At 44.8% G+C, this 23,126-nt stretch overlaps 1 protein-coding gene and 1 non-coding gene across 2 annotated transcripts in view; both read right to left on the reverse strand.

The window, feature by feature from the left end:
• Window positions 1–23,126, reverse strand: part of chd5 (chromodomain helicase DNA binding protein 5) — a 92,061-nt gene that overhangs the window by 23,646 nt on the left and 45,289 nt on the right. Inside the window, exons 17-28 of the mRNA XM_059952130.1 lie at window positions 19,337–19,458; window positions 17,733–17,906; window positions 17,504–17,645; window positions 15,663–15,794; window positions 13,375–13,492; window positions 11,099–11,223; window positions 9,951–10,179; window positions 6,522–6,691; window positions 5,079–5,253; window positions 3,444–3,530; window positions 3,251–3,339; window positions 26–159 (exon numbers count right to left, since the gene is read on the reverse strand). Coding sequence (XP_059808113.1) covers window positions 26–159; window positions 3,251–3,339; window positions 3,444–3,530; window positions 5,079–5,253; window positions 6,522–6,691; window positions 9,951–10,179; window positions 11,099–11,223; window positions 13,375–13,492; window positions 15,663–15,794; window positions 17,504–17,645; window positions 17,733–17,906; window positions 19,337–19,458 — 1,697 coding nt within the window. The remainder of the gene's footprint in view (window positions 1–25; window positions 160–3,250; window positions 3,340–3,443; window positions 3,531–5,078; window positions 5,254–6,521; window positions 6,692–9,950; window positions 10,180–11,098; window positions 11,224–13,374; window positions 13,493–15,662; window positions 15,795–17,503; window positions 17,646–17,732; window positions 17,907–19,336; window positions 19,459–23,126) is intronic.
• Window positions 14,666–14,737, reverse strand: trnaa-ugc (transfer RNA alanine (anticodon UGC)). The gene has a single exon. It is a non-coding gene; the product is annotated as a tRNA-Ala (tRNA).

Consider the following 23,126-nt stretch of genomic DNA (forward strand, 5'->3'; position numbering starts at 1 on the left):
GGGTCTGAAACCGTTTGAAACATACCGGAACTCCTTCTCACTCTTCCCCCGGAGATCTCGCACCAGCCAGTGTGAGTTGAAAGCATCCTGTGGTGGCATTCCCCAGCGCATGATGGCATTGACAAAGGCTTTCCGCTGGCGAGCGTTGAATCCAAGAACCTAAACGCAGACAGGATTAACCGTCACAAGGAGGTCAGAATCTTTACTTTACATCACTGAACCCCGGACCCTGTGAACCTCCGAGATCCGGAGTGGGTCGCCCAGACTATCACGTCATCGTAGACACCATTGGTGTCTCTTCTCCCTCTCTGACGGAACCAGTAACATTTCCATATTAGCATTCCAACCAAACCAACGATGCTTTTATCATAACTTTAAGTTAGTGGAAGATTTTCCTGCTGAGAGTAAGGATCCAGCTGGTGACAGTGTGATCCGGATTTATGGGATGTTCTTTGGATTGCATTGCTAGAGACCATGGTGACAGCAGATTCTGCTGACAGGAGTGGATTGGTTCTTAACTGAAGCAAAATGTCTCGTAAAAGGGAAACAATATCGAAACAACAGCTTTGTGAATAACCTTGGTCCCATTCCAAAGAATTTTAAAATTTTAAATACTTAAGTACTTAAATGAAAATGACATAACTGTTACTCCAGCTCTGAAGGGTAGCCCAAAAAAAATCCCCAATCAGAAAAAGGACACCATGATTAAAAAAATACAATAAATATAAATATACAAGATAGCTTATATAAATAGATTAACAGTATGTCCATAAAGTGACGCTAGGCACAGGAGAGCCTTACGTAGGGTGACTCTGACAGTGGTGGTGGGGTAGGTTAGTGGGTGCAGGCGTTGGCTAGTCTTCCTCATCAGTCAGGCTAGTTAACACCTCCAGTTATTAATCCACCTCACCACCACTACATACACATCACCAATGTCTCCTTTATGTACAAACCATCAGTCTAGGTATAACAATTACTTGCATATAGTTTTATCAGTCTGCTTTTATATTTATATTTATTGTGTTTTTTGTGGTTTTTATTATGCTGCATCGGATCTGAATAACACTCATGTTCTTCTTTACAGTGGCACTGAAGAATGGCAACAGACAATCTCGAACTTGAATTTGTCTGTGGGTCGGAGAACTGTCTCATACAATGCTCCCCACATCACAGCATGGATCAGCTGGTTTTGTCCTTCTAATCTACCCATCCAATCATGTTCACCCCCCTCCCTCCTCCCTGCCCCACAGGGCGTTGCCTGGGCTGGGGCCTCTCAGTTGGGAGAGTGCCTAGGTTTGTTTGCCTTGAATAAGAGAAGTGACAGAGAGGAACACAGCTGAGCTGAACTTTGACTTCATCTCATAGAACTTACACCCCATCAAGTACCCATTTATCCTATTCCCATTTACCAGTCTATAGACTCCATCTCCTTGCCGATTGAAATGTTTCTCTGGGCCAGGGGCTCCCAACCTTTTTTTAATGCTATGGACCCCTATCATGAACCAAGGGGCCCATGGACCCCAAGTTGGGGTCACCTGCTCTAGATACTTCTGAATTATTGTAAAGAGTTTCTGCTACCACCACCCTCTCAGATATTGTGTTCCAAAATCCCAACATCCTGAGTGAAAAAATCCTTCCCTCAAGTCCCCTCTAAATCTCTCACTCCTTACCTTACCCCAGCTATGTCCCCTGATTACAGACGACTCTACTGAAGGGAGCTTTACTACTGACTACCCTATACCCCTCAACTTCAGTCACCTTTCCTCAAACCACTCCAAGGAAAACAAACCCAGCCAAGCTGGTCTCTCCTCATCACCAGGACAAGCCAGCCCCTGGTGAATCTCCTCGTCTCCCTCTCCATAGTTATCACATCCATTCATCAGTATTAGTTCACATGAAGCTTAAAACTCAACAGAACTGGATTCCGAGATTGTCCTATAAAATGTCTGTTGGGACTGATTTAATAGGACAATATCTATTGTGGCAGAAGCTTTATTCCGTAACAATCTACCCTGTATTTGTCCCGGGAACATTTAATGGGACAGTATGGAACATGAATGACAAACCTAAGATGGCACGCACAAAATTTTGTTGGCATACAGCATGCAGTACTGCCCCTCGATTTTTTAAACCCCACCCATAATAAAAAGATACATGACGATTACGTTTACTGTCAAATGAAGCAGCAAATGTTTTGTTTTAAAACAACCCAAGATTAGTGAGATGTTTTCACAGGAAACTTCCCACACTGGTTTGACAGCAGTTGCGACAACAGGTGACATTGGATAACACGTTTTGAGATCTTCGCAGATCAGGTGTACACACCAGTATTTGGAGAATATACCAATGGTGGTGGCATCCGTCGGTCTCGGGAGACCATGGATCTGCGCCTGGAGTTTCCAGGGCGCAGGCCTGGGCAGGGTTGTACAGGAGACCGGCAGTTGCCCAGCTGCAAGCCTTCCCCTCTCCACGCCACCGATGTTGTCCAAGGGAAGGGCACTGTGACCCATACAGCTTGGCACCGGTGACGTCGCAGAGCAATGTGTTGTTAAGTGCCTTGCTCAAGGACACAAACACGCTACCTCAGCTAAGGCTCGAACCAGTGACCTTCAGATCACTAGTCTGATGCCTTGCCCCTAGGGCACACACCAACACTGGGAATACATGTTAGAAATTGTATTCTTTGAATTGTCTTTTTATATGATTAATACAAATAATTTTGAACTGGTTTCCTGAAACCGGTACTTATTCATTCATAAAGTACTTCATTTATACAGTACTTATATTAATAGTAAAACTATGAATATGTCAATGAGCAAAAGTATTCATAATTTTTCCTTTAAAAAGTCCATAATTATTGCTATTAATTCATTAATCAATGATAATTTCTGCTCAAAAGGATGCAAAAGAATTTTTTTTAAAGGTTAAAAATTGCTAATTTGTGCACCTTCTCCCTAAAGGGTTTGACATCCCTGGTATAGAGAGTGCTTTATGTTGTGTTTAACCCACACTATCCATATGATGAGTTTGACTTGAAGAAAAATCTTACTAAATAATACTATATTTGACCTGGGATCTTTGATGCAGAGAACACTACAAATGGTATCTAACCCCCATCTTTATCTGCTCTGGTAGGGTTTGAAAGGACAGTGTCGAGAAGGCTTTACTCTGCATCGAAATCCTCTTGCTCATCCCCCCTGAAAATGATTCTGGTTGGAGGTTGATAGAAAGGATTAGGAAGTCATTTTACCTCAATATTCCCGCCAACTCGAGCTAGTAAGGGCGGGAGAGGTTTGTCCCTTTCATTCTTAAGTTGCCTCCGTGATTGTCGTCTCCCAGCTGGAAAACAAAGACACTGGGATTTAAGTTCTGGAAACAGCTCACAGTTTTAAGATGAAACTACTGCACTAAATTAGAAGGGGGAGCCATCGCAAAACCTTCACCTTCCAGCTTCTCTTCAAAGTCTTCATCCTCATCCTCTGAGCCCACGGAGTACTCGGACTGGTTGTCTGATAGGTCATCCTGCCACTCTGAAAAACAGAGAAGAGCAAAATACCAGCTTTATCCATCACATGCCCATCGAAACAGTCAAATCTCGTTTACTTATTTGAGATACAGCACAGAATAGGCTGGTCTGACCCTTCGGTTCCACGCTGCACAGCAGTCCCTGAATTTACCCTAGCCTAATCATGGAGCTAATTACAATGACCAATTAAGCTACCAACTGGTACACCTTTGGACTGTGAGAGGAAACCAGAGCACCCAGAGGAAATCCACGCAGTCGTGGGGAGAACATACAAACTCCGCGCGACTGTGCCCCTCCCACCAAATCAATCGGCAAGGGTTTTGCTGGGCACCAATCTGGCATTCCCACAAATTACTAACCCTGACCGTACGTCTTCGGAATGTGGGAGGAAACCAGAGCAACAGGAGGTCATGGGGTAAAACATACAAATTCCTTACAGACAGCGACAGGAACTGAAAGCCAATCTGACAGCTGTTGCTGTAACAGTGTTACTTGTTCATGTACAAGGCCCTTCCGGCCCTTGATCCCTGCTGCCCAGCAACCCTTGATTTAACCCCAGCCTAATCATGGGGCAATTCACAATGACCAATTAACCCACCATCCACGATGTCTTCTGGCCAGTGGGAGGAAACCAGAACACCCAGAGAGGAGATCATGGGGAGAATGTACAAACTCATTACAGACAGCAGTGGGAATGAACCCAGGTCTCTAGTACTGTAGTGTTGTGCTAACCACCACACTACCATGCCCCAAGAGGGCTGAAGACTGAATCAAAGGAGAAAGGGTTTTTTCCAACCAATTCAAAGTTCCCTGCATTCCAAGTGATCTTTAACCCTCCCTTTACCCTTTATTTCACAGTGTACAATCCTCTACCGCAATCTCAGACATCCCAAAGTGCTTTACAGCCAATGAGATGTCTTTATGAAGTCAGTGTTGTAAGAAATTCTTGCACTGTGCTACAATCATCTGGTTTACTCCTGTTGTCTGGCTCAAACACCAGAGGGAAGGGATGGGGCCTCCGTTTCACGTTTCATCTGCTGAGCCAGTGAATCAACAACATTGCGCTAGGCTTGTGGTCACATTAGGCCCAAACAGGAAGGAGAATCAGGGTCCCTCTCCAAAGGTCATCAGTAACTCAGGAGGGTTTTCAATGAGACTGATAGTTTTGTGGCTATCAACTTCTAACTCCACATTTACTTTTAAAAAATGGACAAACATCCTGCCTATCAAAAGTGGGATCTGATTTTGAGGTAGGTGTCATTTCAGCTACCATAACCTATTGCGTAAACACAAGAAAGTCTGCAGATGCTGGACATCCAAAACAACGCACACAAAATGCAGGAGGTACTCAGCAGGCCGGGCAGCATCTATGACCGTACATTCACTTCCATAGATGCTGCCTGACCAGCTGAGTTCCTCCAACATTGTGAGAGAGTGTGAGTGTACGTGAGAGAGAGAGAGTGACTGTGAGAGAGAGAGAATGAGAGAGAGAGTGAGCGAATGTGTGTATGTGAGACCCCTTGTTGCATGACCCATGTTTCCACACAAATACCTTGGTCCTCCTGGGAGGCATCGTTGTAGTTGACTTGCTTGCGAATGCGCTTGCCTTTGCCCAGATTCCTGGCGAGATCCTCCTGTTGCTGCTCATAGTGATGCCTAAGAAGTTTCTCCCAATAATCAGGGTCCACATTCTCTTCCTGTTTGATGATCTCCCTTTCAACCTCCTCCTAAACATGGGCAAGATCATCAATAAATCAGTTGCACTAAAAATCATCGTGAGAGGTTCGTTAGAGAGCAGGGAGCTTAAAGCATCCCAGGACATGCTGGGACAATCTCATCAGTGAGGTAACCCAGAATCACGAAGTCTTTCAACATCGGCCAGGCGTTCCAGCCAGGGTTGATGAGACCCCGGCTCATGTCTACAGGACACACCTCTTGTTCCATAGCCACCTGGAGGCTGGCCCAGCAGCCTCTGTGACGGGCCTGAAGGCTCTTCCTTTTGCAGCCCCAGTAATGCCAAGGAGAGAGTAGGTTCTGCAGAGCGAGCAGCCAGCAAAACCTCTACACCCCACCTCTACAGGTTCGTATCATGCCCTCCACCCCGTCTCTGGCACTGCTCTACCAACTCCTGGTACTTGGCTCTCTTAGTCTCGAAAGCCTCCTCAATTCGGTCTTCCACCGCATGTGCAATTGGGTCTGATCACTCACACCCGTATCATTGATCATTTTTCAGAGGAATGTATTCGCCTGTTAAAGTCCATAAGTGCACTTCATCACAGACAATGAGTATTAATATCATTGCAACAAAGAGCATTTCTTACACGTCAGAGAGAACAGGTAACCAAATAAAAAAAATAACACTGCCATCAGAATTGCACCCCACAAAACAAGAAATCACGTCAAAAAGCACATGATAAACACAAGAAATCACGTCAAAAAGCACATGATAAACACAAAGGATTCTACAGATGCCGGAAATCTTGAGGAACACACTCAAAGTATGGGAGGAGCTCAGCAGGTGAAGTGGCATGAATGGAGAGGAATAGAATGGAGACCCTTCATCAGGACTGGAGAGGAAGCCACAATGTGAGGGGAGGGGGAGGAGATGGGTTAGACCAGGGGATGGAGAAGGTGAGTGATGGGAGGGGGGAATAAAGCATATGTAAATGTCTAGAGGGAATCCAAGTTCCATTAATGTTAATTTATTTTTAGTAAACGGGTTTGATGCAACACTTCAGCACAACTTGAAACCACCACAACTTCACCACCAGTTCCACCCTGCCTCCTTTTCAATCCTCCAACACAATCCACTGAGCACAGGAAAGAGGGGTCAGGCAGGAAGCTGCAGAGGTCCCCCCTCCACTCTGCCAGAAAACGTTACCCATCCCCTCATAGCTTCTTTACAAATTCCCCACTCTGAACAGTCCAGCTCTGCCGCATGGTCCGAATCAAACACGCTTCTGTTAACTCCAGCCCTGGAAGAAAATGTTGGCACCTGTTCGTCTTCTTCCCGCACCACGTACTGGGCTACTTTGAAGGAACTGAGGTACTCGTTCATATTCTGAATGTCGGCATCGTCCGTTGCGTTCTGATTGCGATCGAGTAGCTTGGAGATGGCACTGTCGTCGTAGTGGATCATCCGCATCTCCTCAGCTTCCTTCTCAGCTACAGGTTTAAAAAAAGATCAGACTATCAGCAGTTCTGCTGCACCATGGGGGTGAGCACCATGGGGGTGAGCACCTTGGGGGTGAGCACCATGGGGGTGAGCACCATGGGGGTGAGCACCATGGGGGTGAGCACCATGGGGGTGAGCACCTTGGGGGTGAGCACCATGGGGGTGAGCACCATGGGGGTGAGCACCTTGGGGGTGAGCACCATGGGGGTGAGCACCATGGGGGTGAGCACCATGGGGGTGAGCACCTTGGCATCAGCAACCTGTGTGGTAACTGGCTCAGCTTGTGTTTGCTTCATCCCTGAAACGGCGTCTCTCACTCGGGCACTCCATCATCACCTACACTACGTCTCTTTCCTGCTCCATTGCTTAGAAGTTTAATTCTGTGTCTAAGTGCATTCAGGAAAATCTAAACTTTTAAATCTACCCCGTCCCAGGCTTCTGACTTTGTTTACACACTTATCCATACATTGAAAGAGAGTTGAAGGAATAAATATAAATAAATATAACTATATACTCATAACTTATTCCTCTAGATCCAGTTAAAGCTTCTCAGTCCTAAAAGCTCCAATTACTACTCACTGCCATATCTACCACCTATTCAACAATTTCCTGCTTTTACTTCACCATTTCTAGAACATTTCTCCCTAACAAGTAAATGTTTTTAAAATCTGCAGATGCTGAAAATTCAAGCAAAATGCTGGTGGAACGCAGCAGGCCAGGCAGCATCTATAGGGAGAAGCACTGTCGACGTTTCGGGCTGAGACCCTTCGTCAGGACTAACTGAAAAAAAAAATAGTAAGAGAGGTAGTAAATCTCTTACTATCTTTTCTTTCAGTTAGTCCTGACGAAGGGTCTCAGCCCGAAACGTTGACTGTACTTCTCCCTATAGATGCTGCCTGGCCTGCTGCGTTCCACCAGCATTTTGTGTGAAATATTTCTAAAAACTTGGTACAGAAAAATTATACCAATGTAACCCCAATAAATTTGGCCAACAGTTGTCTTCTCTAATAATGTATTCATTAAATCCCTTAAGACATTTTTAAAAATTTCATTTTACCGCTGGTTTTCTTCTATTTTAAGGAACTTTTCTCCTCAGGAAACACATTGGAGTTGGTCATTTGGGCCTTTACACCTGCTCTGCTTGGGGCTTTTTTTAAAAAAATTCAGCTTCACCTTCCAGTACCAAATCCATATATCCTTTGATCCCCGTTTGCTTCCAAGAATCAAATGGTCTGTTTTGAATCCAGTGTGTACAGATTCACTATTCCCTGGGGAATTAAATTTCCTCGTCTCAATCCCAAGGAACTAACTCTATATATTAAAAAGTTCAGTCATCTTAACTGCTCTTAATAAAACAATAGAGCAAACTCAGAAATTCAGCTGCTGAGCCTGTGTTGCAATCTCTATCCCAGGTGTGTCGTTCCATATCCAGATTTGTCCTGGGTTAACATGGTATCTCCACTGATTTATGGAATTTCCTTGACGACCCCTGGAAGCATGGCTTTAAACCTTTTCATCCATTTTTAGATACACCTTGCTTCCTTAACGTTTTGTTCAGAATATCATTTCTCAATACCATAATCATTTTTTGTCCCATTCCCCGTCTTCAGGCACCATAATCACTCCCTTGTCCCTTCTCCTTAACCTCTGACCAAACCCAGCTTGGCCTCGGCAAGTTTCTCTCACCCTCTTGCACTAAAACACTTTGCCCTCCAGCATTTTCACCTCAATCGGAGGCAGAGATTGGCTGGAAGTCATTTCCACTGGTGCGAGTTGGCATTCACTAATTCCTTCTTGACCCAGCCACAACGGCAAGAGCTGGGAAGCTATTGACAATCAGAATCCGGTTTTGTACCACCGGCGTAAGTCATGAAATTTGGACTCGTCTAAATTCTACAGACTTTCCAGTCATGGGTCATCAGAGAAGGACCACACTGACCGCGACCTTCCCCCACTGCAGCTGCTACCCCACCCAAACGGACTTTCAACCGTGGCAGCAACTAAAAACTACCTTTCCTAATCTAAGATTCGAGATTAATCCAACTTTGTTACACAAAGATATTAAAGGATATGAACTGTACAAAACACACATTGTGGTATACTGGTGGTCCATTCACCTCATCGTGTCTATGCCAGCTGAAAACCAGCTACCCAACATTATTCCGTATTCACTTCTTTATCCAGATCACCGCCGGTTACAGTTCATTATGTCTCATATCCCAGGTAGAAAAACTGAGCTGAGACAGATGGCTGGGGCTGAACTACAATACAGCGATTTACCATTGAGTACACTGAAGGAGGTATTGTTCTACGTTTAAATGCATCCAGGAAAGTCTAAGCTTTTAAATCAATCCCGTACAAGTTTACGCTGTGTTGTACTCTGAAGGAGTTGGATGGCCTCACGTTCCTTCTCTGCAAGATTTTACAACATAGAACATAGAAATTTACAGCACATTACAGGCCCTTCGGCCCACAATGTCGTGCCGACCATGTAACCTACTCTAGAAACTGCCAGAATTTCCCTGCCACAAAGCCCTCTATTTTTCTAAGCTCCGTGTACCTAAGAGTCTCTGAAAAGACCCTGTTGTATCCGCCTCCACCACCATCACTGGTAGTGCATTCCACACACCCACCACTCTCTGTGTGAAAAACTTACCCCTGACATCCCGCTTGTACCTAATCCCCAGCACCTTACAACTATGCCCCCTTATGTTAGCCATTTCAGCCCTGGGAAAAAGCCTCTGGCTATCCACACGATCAATGCCTCATCATCTTATACATCTATAATCAGGTCACCTCTCATCCTCCTTCGCTCCAAGGAGAAAAGGCTGTGTTCATTCAATCTATTCTCACAAGGCATGCTCTCCAATCCAGGCAACATCCTTGTAAATCTCCTCTGCACTCTCTCTATAGTATCCACATCCTTCCTGTAGTGAGGTGACCACAGTCGAACACGGTACTCCAAGTGGAGTCTGACTAAGGTCTTATATAGCTCACTATATAACATTACCTCACAGCTCCTGAACTCAATCCCACGGCTGATGAGTGCCAACACAACATACGCCTTCTTAGGACTGTCAGCAATTGCGAAAATTATTTTTTTATATGATTTTCACAAAGAGGCTTCATTAGACATCTGAACATGGGTTGAGCAAAAGGTGAAAAAACAGCAATGTCATCTTGGGTTCCCCTTTTGGCTCCACATATCTGTCCTTCTTCATGGCTGCTCCCCACCCCTCAGCTCCTCACCTTCATCATCCTTGAAGAGCTCCTCTGTGCCGAACTTGAGGATGTCATCCAGCTCCTGCTTGGACATCGAGCCAGACTTGGACCCCAATCCTGGCCGCACCACCAGGTGAGTCAGCATCATCTTCTTCTTGGCCACCTGCGTGATGCGTTCTTCCACCGAAGCCCGGGTCACGAAACGATAGATCATCACCTTTTTGTTCTGGCCAATGCGATGAGCCCTGCTGAACGCCTGCGGTACAGAGGCCGAGTGAGATTCGACATTTGCAATCCGTTGCTGAGCAATTTCACCCACAGAGAGAACGTCTATTATAACAGGCCGCCTCTATGTTCAAGGGAGGAAGGCTGGAGAGGTTTCACCTGCCCGAGAGAATGCTCCAAACTTCTCACCGAAGGCAGGGTGAGCTAATCGGCCAGCCACACAGACCCCCCCTGCAGCCAGGTGTGCAGCAAGAAATGAAACTCACTCAGGTTAAGATAATGATTCATACAACATGGCTAGAGGTGGCAAGGCACCCACGCTCACCCTGAGCTGGTGATGGTCGGCTATTTCCCGAACTGCTAGTTGCAGTTTGACATAATTGGATAGTTTGTTAGGGAGATGGCAGCTATGAAACAACTGGAGATGGAGATATCAAAGCTCCTGATGAGCAGGTGCATCAGCTTGATGGGGATTTTTACTGATGAGTTCCTTTAATGGTAAAATTATTAACCATTTCCACACACAGCCCCTTCCCCACATTACTCAAAACACCATGAAACAAGAATGACCAATTAAAACTACATTTTATAAACTATCTTGTCCCCAAGGATGTGGAGAATGGGTCAGTTAACTGTTCTGAGTTCTGGAGTATGAGGGATGACCAAGTACTGTGGAATCCAAGTCAGGCACTGAGCAGTAGGGCAAGCAAGTTCTTATTTACAAATGATATTAGCAAAGCAATTGGGCTTTTAAAACCAAACCAGGTATTTTTCGTTGGCCATTTTCTCTGGTTCGAACTTGTTGACATTACCCAACCCTGTTCCTGAGTTACCTGCAAGCAACTCCTGTTGTCACAGCATCACCTTTTACAGAACGATTTCAACAACGGTTTAAAAACAAAACACATAAATAATCCCCTAAAAGTCTTCAGCAAACTGTGTGTTCTGACCTGAATGTCGTTGTGGGGGTTCCAGTCTGAATCGTAAATTACAACGGTGTCCGCTGTGGCCAAGTTAATTCCCAGACCGCCGGCTCGAGTAGACAGAAGGAAACAGAACTGCTGGGCTCCAGGGGCTACGAGGAACGAGACAGACGTGGGTGAGATTCGGATTCGCTACCGTTGATGCATCTCCACACGGCAAAGTGTCCCAAGTGGTTTCTCAGGAAAACTTTTTTAATATTGGACATTGAGTCAGTCAAGGTGGTTCTCAGAGAGTTGACAAAAAAATTTTTAATCAAAGAAGTAGATTATCGAAGTTCAAAGTAGATTTATTATCAAATTATACTATATAGAGACTATATATATATATATATATACTACTCGAGATTCATCTCCTTACGGCAGGCAGCCACAAAAACCACAAAGGAACCCATTAAGAAAGAAGCCCGTCAGATACCCAAAGTGCAAAAAAAAATAGATAGTGCAGAAGAACTTCAGAACTAAAGTTCACAGCCATGATGCTAGGTAGCGTTGGAGCCGGTTCAGGAGCCTGTCAGTTGCAGACCACAGCCTCACTTCAGTGCAGAGATGAGTGAACCTCACCGAGCAATGAGCTGATGCAGACCTGTGCCTCGCTCCTGGCTCCCACACCCTGACCTTTTCAACCAGGCACGGTGCCTAAATCAGCATCGGCTCGTTCCTCCCACTCGTCCCTGCTGCTCGACTTGGCTCGTACCCAACCCTGCCAATCTGGCCCAGCACTTAAATTGGCCAAACATCGACTCATTGCTCTCTCTCGGGCCCCAGGCTCCGCCACCTCAACTCTGCCCATGTTATGTCTGTATATTTCCTTGTCTTACCCTGTTTAAGTATTCTTCTAAGGGTCTCTTAAATATAGTGATTGTAACTGATTTCACCACCTTGGCAGCACATTTCAGATAGCAACCACTCGTGTTTGAAAAAAAAACTTACCCAGCGAATCCCATTTAAAACTTCTTCCTCTCACCTTAAAACGACAGTACTGTGCAGAAGTCTCAGGCACACCATGTGTAGCCAGGTTTCCTAAGGCTTTTGCACAATACGGTATGGGTCAACGTGGAGCAGAGAGTTTGTAAATCTGGCGGGAGCAAAGGATGTTGGGAATAGCGAGGGTGGAGCGCTGCAGGAAAGGTGTGGAACAAGAGTGGTGGGCAGGGGTCAATGTGGGTGCAGACACACCCAGCCCTGACCCACCAGGCAAGGTTATTTAATTCCAAACAACCGGTTTACTGATCATTACAGAATGTCTCACTGGTGCTTCCCACTCCTCCTCTGCCCCCAATAGAGACCCATATCAGAATCAGGTTTATCATCACTCACATGTCATGAAATTAGCTTTTTTTTTTGCAGCAACAGTACTGTGCAATACATAAAATTACTGTAGTACTGCGCAGTCTCGCTATATTATGAGCCTATTAAGACATCTGCACAGTACTGTATGGCCTTTGTTGTTTATATCTGAAAGCACACTGTAAAAAATAACTTTCTCATCTCAGCCTGCACTTTGGATAATTAATTTCCTCTTCTCATACAAAATAAAAACCACTGCCATTTACAGGAAATCTGAAATACAAACAGAAAATGCTGGAAATACACTGGCAACTTCTATGGGGAGAAAAAGAGTCAATATTTTAGGTTGTCAAAACTGGGACTGCGATAAAACAGATTCCTATTAAATTGCACTGAAGGTGGGGGAGGCATGAATAGGACAAAAGGAACATCGTTGAAGGGCGAGGCCAAGTTTGCTCTGAGCAGAAATTGTAACCCTGGCTTGGCCAATCTCAGATCTGTTTCCATTATCCTTCACCCATCTCACACAACCTAAATCAAATACATCTTATCCTTCCTAGTTCTGACAATCATTAACTCTTTTTCTCTTTTGATGAATGCAGCTTGACCTGTTGAGCTTTTTCCCAAGTGATGGAGACTATTTTAATGATGTTTCTCAGTAACCTTCCCTGCTTTTTGACTTAGACCTTTTCCTCTCATCTCTCTCATGCATTGCATCGTCTGGATCATCACATTCACAAGAGATTCTGCAGATACTGGATGTCTCTGAACATCTTTCTCAAACTAAACGAGCCCGAGATCAGAAGCAGTATTCCAGCTGTGACCCAGGAACAGAGCCCAGCTGTGCTGTTTTGTCACTGGAATTAGGTGGGGGAAGGGAGATTTCAATCTCATCAGACCCGGCGCTGCCTTCACTGTAAAACCGGTCCCCTCCGAACCCCCCTGTTCCCGCTCACCATTGAACCGGTCGATAGCCTCCTGCCGCTGATTGCCAGTGATGCTCCCATCTATCCGCTCGTATTTATACCCATCGTACTCCAGGAAATCCTCCAACAGATCCAGCATTTTTGTCATCTGTCAGTCAGAAAGCAAACAACATTTATTCACAGCAGGAACCCACGGCCCCGACACAAACTCTCACCCCTCACCCATGTACTGATCTACCCTAAGATTCTCCAATGAGACCATAAGCCAGAGGAGCAGAATTGAGGCTACATCCACACTAGACCGGATAAATTTGAAAACTCTGGTTTCGCATAAAAACGATAGGCATCCACACTAAGTGTTTTTAAAAATATCTCTATCCACATTGAAACAGAGATTTTGGTGAATCTCCTCCTCCTGCGCATGCGCAGGACACATCTACCAAAAACAAGCGACATGTTTGGTGTCGAATCTCGCCGTAAAAGTGCGTGTTTGTGTAGTTACAGACTAGAAAAACTTAAAACGACAGACAGTTGTTGGCTTTCACGCAGGAGAACTTAATAGTAAAAGAAAACAAATACCGGAGCATACGGAGGCAACGGACAGGGAGTTCACGGACAGTATGACCCGGCTGACGACAAACATTGAAAAGCTGACTAACTCTGTTGCATTAATAAAGCACCTTGTTAAATGTGTAAAACATGTCTGCATCAGTGTTATCTTGTATTTCCATACAATGTTACATTAGTCTGTTACACATCTATTGTCAGAGAAGTACTTGCATAAATAGGTAAACCACCTTCATACGAGCAAGGACAGAAAACAGGGCAAAGTGAGTATACTTATCTATTCAGTAAGTTATGGGTCAAAGTATTTGGTGAGTACACTTCTAACTCTTCTGGCTTCAGTCTCGTTGCCGTCTGTTCTGAAATTGTTCGGTTGCGTTCAGGAAAACAATGCAATAGCGCGCTGCCGTCTGACAGCGTTTTCAAAAGTCTCCGGTTACCCCGTCCACACTGATCTGCCCGAGCAGCGTTTTCAAAAAAACCCACCCTGGAAAGCGTTTCTGAAAAGCTCCGGTTTCGGGGGACGAAAATGCCGTTTTAGTGTGGACGGAGGGTAAAAACGAAGAGAGAAAGCTTCGGTTACGGATTTATCCGGTGTAGAGTGGACGTAGCCTGAGATACTCAGTCCCCCAGGTCTGCTCCATCACTTGATCATGGCTGATTTATCATCCCTCTCAACCCCCATTCTCCTGCCTTCTCCCCACGTAACCTTGGACTCCCTCACTCACCAAGAACTTATCAACCTCTGATAAAAGAGTGGAGATGCCGGGGATTGAACCCGGGACCTCATACATGCAAAGCATGCGCTCTACCACTGAGCTACATCCCCTACAGATAACCAGCTTCTCACAGAACACAGAACAGGCCTATCACTCCACACTGTAATACTGAGCTTCTAATTCATCCCTCCCACATAGCCCTCCAGTTTTTTTTCCAGCCATGTGCCCAGCTAAGAGTCACTTAAATGTCCTGTTTTCACATCTGTTCTGTAATGTATCTGCAAAATCTCACCCTTACCTTAGCATTGTAATTTCTGTAGTAATGTGGATAACACTGTACACCTACACACGGCAGAATCCTCAAAGACAGATTAACAATTTACTGAACCGAATCTTGAGACAGATTAAAAATTGAGTAAAACAGTAGGGGGCACTGCTCTGCCTTTCTTCCAGCCATGCCCCAGTTCTGAAGGCAAATGAAAATTCAATTTAAAGCCTAATGCAGCACTGCTGGAAATTAAGTGCTCAGGGTGGGCTTAATCATGATGTTTCCAGGACTTGAGGACCTGAAAGATCGAATAGGTTAGGACTTTATTCCCTGGAGTGTGGGAGATTTGGTAAGAGTTATACAACATTATGAGAGGTGCAGACAGGGTAAACGTAAGCAGGCTTTTTCCCTCTGAGGTTGGGCGAGACCAGAACTAGAGTTCGTAGGTTAAGGGTGAAAGGTGAAATATTCAAGCAGAACGTGAGGGGAAGCTTCTTCATTCGGAGGGCGGCATGAGTGTGGAATGAGCCACCAGTGGAGGTGGGTTTGACTGCAACGTTCAAGAGGAGCTTGGATAAGCACACGGATAGAAGGGGTATGGAGGGGTGTTGTCTTGGTGCAAGTCAATGGGACGATGGAACATTTGGGCATGGAGTGGATGGGTCTGTGCTCTATGACTCTATGAGTGCCGCCATCTAACCTGGCACCCCAGTGAGAGATTTATCACCTTGGCTGCTGTGAACCTGTTGCATCTCACGCCTGCCTACCTGGGAGAAGATCAGGACCCGGTGGCCCTGGCTGTGCAGCTTCCTCAACATCTTTTGCAGGAGGATCAGCTTTCCAGAGGATTTCACCAGTGAGTTTCCATCATACGATCCGTTCGGCAAGACTGGGGCTTCCTGTGGAAACCATTACACAGGTTTCAGCTGGCAGAATACTGATCGATGAGCCAGACCCACGTGGTCAGAGCCCAGGCAAGGCTGCCCCCTACAGGTTGAGTCCTTCACACCTTTGCTCAAAGTCACAGATCCCTCCCTGTCTGCTAGCAAATTGATGTGTTCTTAAAATAATTCCCAGGATATTGGCAGGAAGGTGCCAGGCTGGTGGCAGGCTTCCTGAACCAACCAAGCAACATACTAGAGGAAAGTTGATTGTCAACCAAATAGTTGTGTGACTATAGTTGTGAGTCATATGTGGATCTTCAATGGGCAAGGATTTCTTTCCCAGCAATGAACCAATTGTTTTCCCTTTATGACAATTAAATACATACTTATTGATACCAAACTCTAGCAAGCCAAGTCCTACACAGTCAGTGCCTCGTCGAGTTTTGAACTCATGCTTTCTGGATTACCTGAACCATCCCACCATTCCCTCTATATTACACACACAGCAAGCACCTCAATATAAACTGTGGGAGACGGTCAGTCAGGCAGCCTTACAGTTTTCAAATGCTGAAATCTAGAACAAAAATGGGGAAGAATTGCAGTGTCCAGATGTGCAAAGCTGATAGAGGCCTATCCACACAAGTGCAAGGCTGTAATTGCTGCCTTGACTGCCTTAGTACATCTACTAAACTCTGACTTAAAGGGGGTGAGTAGTTATGCAATCAATTATTTTGTGTTTAATAATTATAATAAATTTAGACCAATTTGTAGAAATTTGCTTTCACTTTGACACAAAAGAGTCTTTTCTGTTGATCAGTGTCAAAAAAAGCCAAATTAAATCCACTGTAATTCAATGTTGTAAAACAATAAAACATGAAAACTTCTGGGGGGGGGTGAATACTTTTTATAGAAACTGCATCTAATTGCGGTCACTGAAAAGTCAAGAGGTTTACTCCCTCGCTCAGTAACCTCTGCAAGCGACGGAAGTTCTCAGCTTTCTCACTGACTCCATCCTACAGCTTAGTTGATTCTAAATGCGCAAACTGGATCCCTCTGAGTCGCAGAATGTTGGCAAATCAGAGTGCTGACCTACGTCACTGTAAACCAGGCAAACTGTGGGAGGAAGGCAGTGGGTAAAGGCTGACGGGCTTAATGGTCAGCTAGAGCAATGTAGATTGGTTTGCAGAGGCTGCGCGGTTGGTTGCGTTGCTGCATCTCCAGCTGTGCAGCGTTCCCCCACCACCGCTGTATCAATGTCAATCTGGGTTACACGCCCGACTGACGAGAACCTGCAACCCGAACTGGAGTAGTCGTCAAAGCAGTAAATTAAAGATGAGCTTTATTTGTCCCACGTACGTTGAAACATGTCATTTGTGTCAATGACCGACACCGACACACTCTGGATGCCTGTCAGTGTCACCAGGCTTCCAACGCCAACAGGGGATGCCCACAACTTGCAAACCCTAACCCACAGGGTAAACCTGGTTCTGATTCTTAGGGAAACTACGGCATCCAGAGGAAACCCACACAGTCAGTTAAAGGAAGGAGAGGTCCTCACTTGATATGAAGTAATTTGGAAGGAATCACACAAGAAGTGAACACTTCAGCAATATACTTATGCAACTCTGTGAAGCAGATTTGAACACAAGATCTGTTACCGGAATTTGTAACACTGTACCTACTGGAAGGGTCTGTTTGCAAGGTTCTCAGCATTCAATACATACCACAGCAGCCACTGGAAACAAGTAGGGATGGTTGCAGCATTTCTTCAGATCCATCATGATGTTCAGTAACGATACCTGGTTCCCACCGCCTTTCGAATTCAGAGCCTCAAAGTTTTTGGTCAAAATGAACTTGTAATACTTCCTGTGGAGGCACGGACACACAGATGTAATTAACAGAAACCACTTGCTCCCAGATTGCAGGCGCCCCGTTCTGTTCTCCTCAACTTACTTCTGCATGGAACTGAGCTCCACGCGGACAATCAGCTCGGTCTTGGACGGCATGTTCTTAAAGACGTCGGTCTTAAGACGCCGCAGCATGTGTGGACCCAGCAGGTCATGAAGCTTCTTGATCTGATCCTCTTTCGAGATGTCTGCAAACTCTTCCAAGAATCCCTCCAGATTGCTGCAACAATATAGAAACAGTCTAGTGCTGGAGTGTGTCCGCTTTAAGACCCAACAAGTCATCTCTCAAACCAGTACTACCACATCCTGATATCCCTCCTAAGGTAGGGTCACTAGCAGAGCCAAATACAAACTCCAGTTCTGCTACTGCCCACACACACACTTCGTCCCGACAACACCTAAGCACCACATCTGTGGCACACGAGACCCTAAGCAGCAGGGACCAGAGCAGGTGCTAAATTCAAGCAAGAAGAAATCAGCTCAGCAGATAAAAGGTAACAGGTGCACTTGCAAACCAAGTGGAAAGAAATCCAATGTCCATCAGATACATTTAGTGAACTCAATGAATTCCATCCTCAACACTAGCTTCTCTACAACCAACGCCTTCTCCTCGCTAGTTACCAGGAAGGTCCCTGATCTCATACCATGGGTGGGTCTGGGGTCACCCGCTATTCCCACCATTTGTTTCTACCATCTCCTTGAGACAAGGATCCCAGTTAAATTCGGATCACTCTTCTCAACCTACACCTCCTTGACTGAACTGACAAGGGAAGGAGGCCATGTGGGTGTGAGTCAATGTCCTCGGGAAAAGCCACAACTTTAATTAAGATGTTGGAATAGGCTGTAGATGAGTTATTTTTCTTGTAGTTTAACTTTGCTGTGCTTGCTTGTACTTTTACATAATCATCTCCGCACACGTGATTGTTCAGTGAGTTTTTCAGTGGTTAGTTGTCTCTGTACTTCTCTGGAAACTTATTGGTTTCAGATGTGGGTGTCACATTACATGAATCAAGCTATTTGATTGGTTAACTGTTATTTATTAAAATTTCAATTCAGTAGTCTGCTACTTTTGTCCAGTAGTCCACACCACCTTTGTCTTCCTCTCTTCCCCTACTCTCCCCCCACCTTCTCTGTTCTCTCTCACCATGCGTCCTCCTTTCTATTCTCTGCCCCTGTCACACTTAAAAATAAAATTAGTAGCAAGTTCTACGCCTTGTTCTTAAACTTCCAAGATCACCCAGATAGCAAAAGCATCGGGATCCCGCAATGGCGAACCTGACTTCACTGGGAGTCGCGCCAGAGACTCAGACACAAAACCCATCTTAAGCCATGGTTGGAACTAATTAAACGCGGCACTGAAACAGATGTTCTTTCAGGTGAGATGTTTAAATAAAATGTTCCTTCAACCATTTGGCCTTCAAGCCGATTCAAAGAAGAGCAACAATTTCTCCCTGATGTGCCACACCAACGTTCAGTGATCATTAAGAGCAGGTCACTTCGTCACCATGTACAGAAGCTTACTGTGCACAATCGGACTCTTGGATTGTAACACAAGCGACTACATTTTGAGACGTCCTATGGTTGAGGCCACCTGAATATTTTCCTTTCAGAAAAAATAAAAGATGTAAACTTTGAAGTGGCAAAACTTACTTGAAACGCAGAGGAGTGAGGAAGTTGAGCAGGTGGAAAAGCTCCTCCAGGTTATTCTGCAGTGGTGTTCCCGTCAACAGCAGCTTGTAATCGATTTTATATGAATTTAGCACCCTGAAATACTGAGGGAAAAAAATCAACTTCTCACACACAGGCTCATGGGAACACAGAGAAGCATCATAGAACCAAGTGACACCCAAATCTACACCAGCTCTTTGGTAAAATCTCCCAATTCCATTATGCTTCTGTCATGTGACTCTAAATGGTTTCCTTTTGCATACTTAACCAATTCCACTTTGAAAGAAATCATTGAATCTGCTTTCACTGCAGATCACGGCCTCTCAGAATAAAAACACATTTAACCTCTGGTTATTTACCATTTACCTTAAACCTGTGCACTGGTTATAGACTCACCTACAGTCAGCAGTTTCACTTTAAACACAGTACTGCGCTAATTTTATGTATTGCAATGTAGTGTAGCCGGACAAAACAAAAACAAATTTCACAGCATATGTGAGTGATGATAAATCTGATTCTGATATGGGTCTCTATTGTGGACGGAGAGTGGGAAGGGGGCAGGGAGAGGGGAATTGTGGTTGGAAGGGAGATGGGAAAGAGCAGGAAGCACCAGTGAGAGGTTCTGGAGTCATCAATAAACCAGTTGTTTGGAATTAAATGGCCTTGCCTGGTGTCTCAGGGCTGGGTGCGTCTGCACCCGTGCCACCTCCCCCCCCCCCACCCCACCCCTGGCACTCCTTCTCTGCCACCTGCCCCACACTCCTCCCACAGCACTCCACCCTCATCATTCCCCAAATCCTTTGCACCCACCACATTTACAAGCTCGCCTTCTGCTCCACGTTGACAAATTCAGTACTACACAAATGCCTCAGGAACCCTAACTATATATTTGTGCCTAAGACTTGTGCGCAGTACTTTATTTAATAAAGCCCCTTCATTGTACTGCACATCTGCCCTGAGATGAAAACAGCTCTGCCTCTCTAGATTTTTCATGATGTAGCTCCAGCTCCAGACAGCACTGCCACACTCCGGACGGTTATTATTCCAGGTTGGTGTTTGGGAGGTTCCACAGAGTTATACATACCAAAGCAGGGCCTTCAGCCCAGCTCATTCATGCTGACCAAGGTATCTACTTGAGCAAGTCTAAATCTTTCTTATCCATGAACTTATCCAAAGACCTTTTAAACATGGTAACTGTTGCAGCCTCTACCACCTCCTCTGGCAGCTCATGGTGTGGAAAAATTTGTCTCTGAAACCTTTTCCCTCTCATCTTAAACATCTAGTTTTATACTCCCTACCCTGGGAAAAATTCTGAGACCATTCACTACATCTATGCCCCTCGTAATTTTAGAAAGCTTGATGTGGTCACTGTTCAACCTCCTTTTCTCCAGGAAAAGCACTCCCAGCCTAGCCAGTCCCTCCTCATAACTAAAACCATCCAGTCCCAGTAACATCCTCCTGAGTCTTTCAAGCTTAATTGTATCCTTTCTTAGGGATGATGGGGGTAGGGGAAGAGAGGAGAGATAAAGGGGTTGCTATTGCTATTTACCTAAAGCAGATGCTTACAGGGAACAAGTGAAAGGATCTTGGTTGCTGAGAGTGAGTGGGAACCAAGCAGGGCTAATATTAATACCATCAGCATTTGTCACGCTTGACACAGCAGTTTACAGTTCAAAGGCTCCGGTGACGTGTATGAAGAGAGATCGTCTGTGTGCCTCAGAGTCATGGCAGCCAAGCATCTTCGTGTCTGAGGAGTAATCTTAGCTACAGTCAGGCTGAAGGGTGTCGAGAGCAAGATATTCATAATGTGATAGCCCAGGACGCAGTCAACCAGCTAACCACACAGTGGAGAACGACAGAAAAGGGTGACAAAGCAGGGGTTGTTCATTCAGTTCCTTATGCCTCTCAATAAGATCATGGCTGATCTTTTGTCTCACTGACTTTTCCCTGTACTACTGTTCAATCCCTCTATTGGAAAAATATGCAGTATGAAATCTCTGCCCTAAATATACCCAGAGGGTAGAGTTCCACATCCCTGGGTAGAGAAGACGCACAACCATCTGGGTGAAGAAATTTCTTCTCATCTTCATCCTGAATAGTGGACACCTCACCTTAAGTCAGGGACAACTCATTCCAGCCAAGGAAAACATAATTTGACATTTTACCTAATGAAATACAGTTATACGTATGATCTTTCTTCTGTATTTTATGTCAATATGGTTTAGCCTTAGAATTCAGAACTGCAGCGTAAAACATAATGAATAGGGGGATTTAAAGGTCTACAGACAGAATACTAGTGTAATATATATTGTAATGCTTTTGTTGGAGCAATTCTCGTCCAACCCCACCATTCCCCATGGACGCCAGAAGGCTGACAGTATACTGTACAAGGGAGGACACGCACCAGTCTTCATTGACACACTAGCAGCTGGATTTAATTAGGATTTTGAGGAGACTTGGTATATCACCAAAGGCACTCACAAATGTCTACAGAGGTACTGTGGAAAGCATTCTGACTGGTTGTATCATCACCTAGGATGGACACTTCGATGCACAGGATTGGAAGAGGCTGCAGACGGATGAGGACTCAACCAGCTCCATCATGGGGACAACACTCCCCACCATCGAGAGCATCTTCGAGAGGCAGAGCTTCAACCAGGAAGCATTCTTCATTAAAGACCCTCACCACCTGAGACATGCCCTCTTCTCATTACTACCTTCAGGAAGGAGGTACAGGAGACCCACACTCAACATTTTAGAAACAGCTTCTTCCCTCTGTCATAGGGTATCTGCACAGTCCACGAACACTAACTCATTATTCCTTTTTAAACTCCATTTATCTTTGTAACACAGTTTTTTTTAGGCCTTGCATTGACCTGCTGCTATAATCCATCAAACTTCATGACAGGTGTCAGTGATAATAAACCAGACTGATTCTAAAGGAACCCTTCACAAACACTGGAACAAAGTGATACAGTATGACAGGGAGAGTAGGATAACTTCTAGATTTTTCCAGCAAAATACCAGCATTGAAATGATGAACTGAATAACCACCAGGCACTGAAAACTCTGCATTTCAAGACTGCTCTATTAACAAGAATCTACTTAATTATCATGAAAGCAAATCATTATTTCTTTCTTCAGCTCAATTTTCAAATTTCTATGGAAATATATCTGTAACCTTGAAATCTATGAATTTGTAACTTTTGTAAAATGTGATAAAATGGAACTTATGAAATCCCAGAGTGTTTTGCTGGTTTGGATGGGAGGTTTACAGTGGGGGGGGGGGGGTGTGCGCGTGTGCGTTTGATTTATCAGCATATGCGTTTTATGAAGGAAAATGTGTTTATTATGGCAGGGGGGATGTTTCAACAGCAGAGGTAAACAGAACACCACTACTAAAGAACCGGATAAAGATGCAGATAATGGAGGAATGTTATGGAATGGGGCAAGCTAATTACTGTTCTCTGTTAAAAAGTATAAAAATGGCTTGTTTTGAGATGTAAGAATGAAACTATTTCCAGACAATAACATGTGTGGCGATAGACTCTTCTCTCGCAAGTAAGTAATAAAAGCACCTATAATTTGATCCACTCTGAATCTGTTGTAGTTTGTTTCTGTATATTAAAAGCTCTAGCTGAATGGTGCATGTCACTACAATGTATGGAGGTTTCAAAGATATCAGTCACCATTCGTCACCTGTAAGGATCAACATGGAGGGCTACACGGCAGCTCACCAGATTAGAGATAATGAAGCCAGCAGTCCAATAGA

The sequence above is a fragment of the Hypanus sabinus genome, chromosome 27 (assembly GCF_030144855.1).
Source record: "Hypanus sabinus isolate sHypSab1 chromosome 27, sHypSab1.hap1, whole genome shotgun sequence".
Lineage (NCBI taxonomy): Eukaryota > Metazoa > Chordata > Chondrichthyes > Myliobatiformes > Dasyatidae > Hypanus > Hypanus sabinus.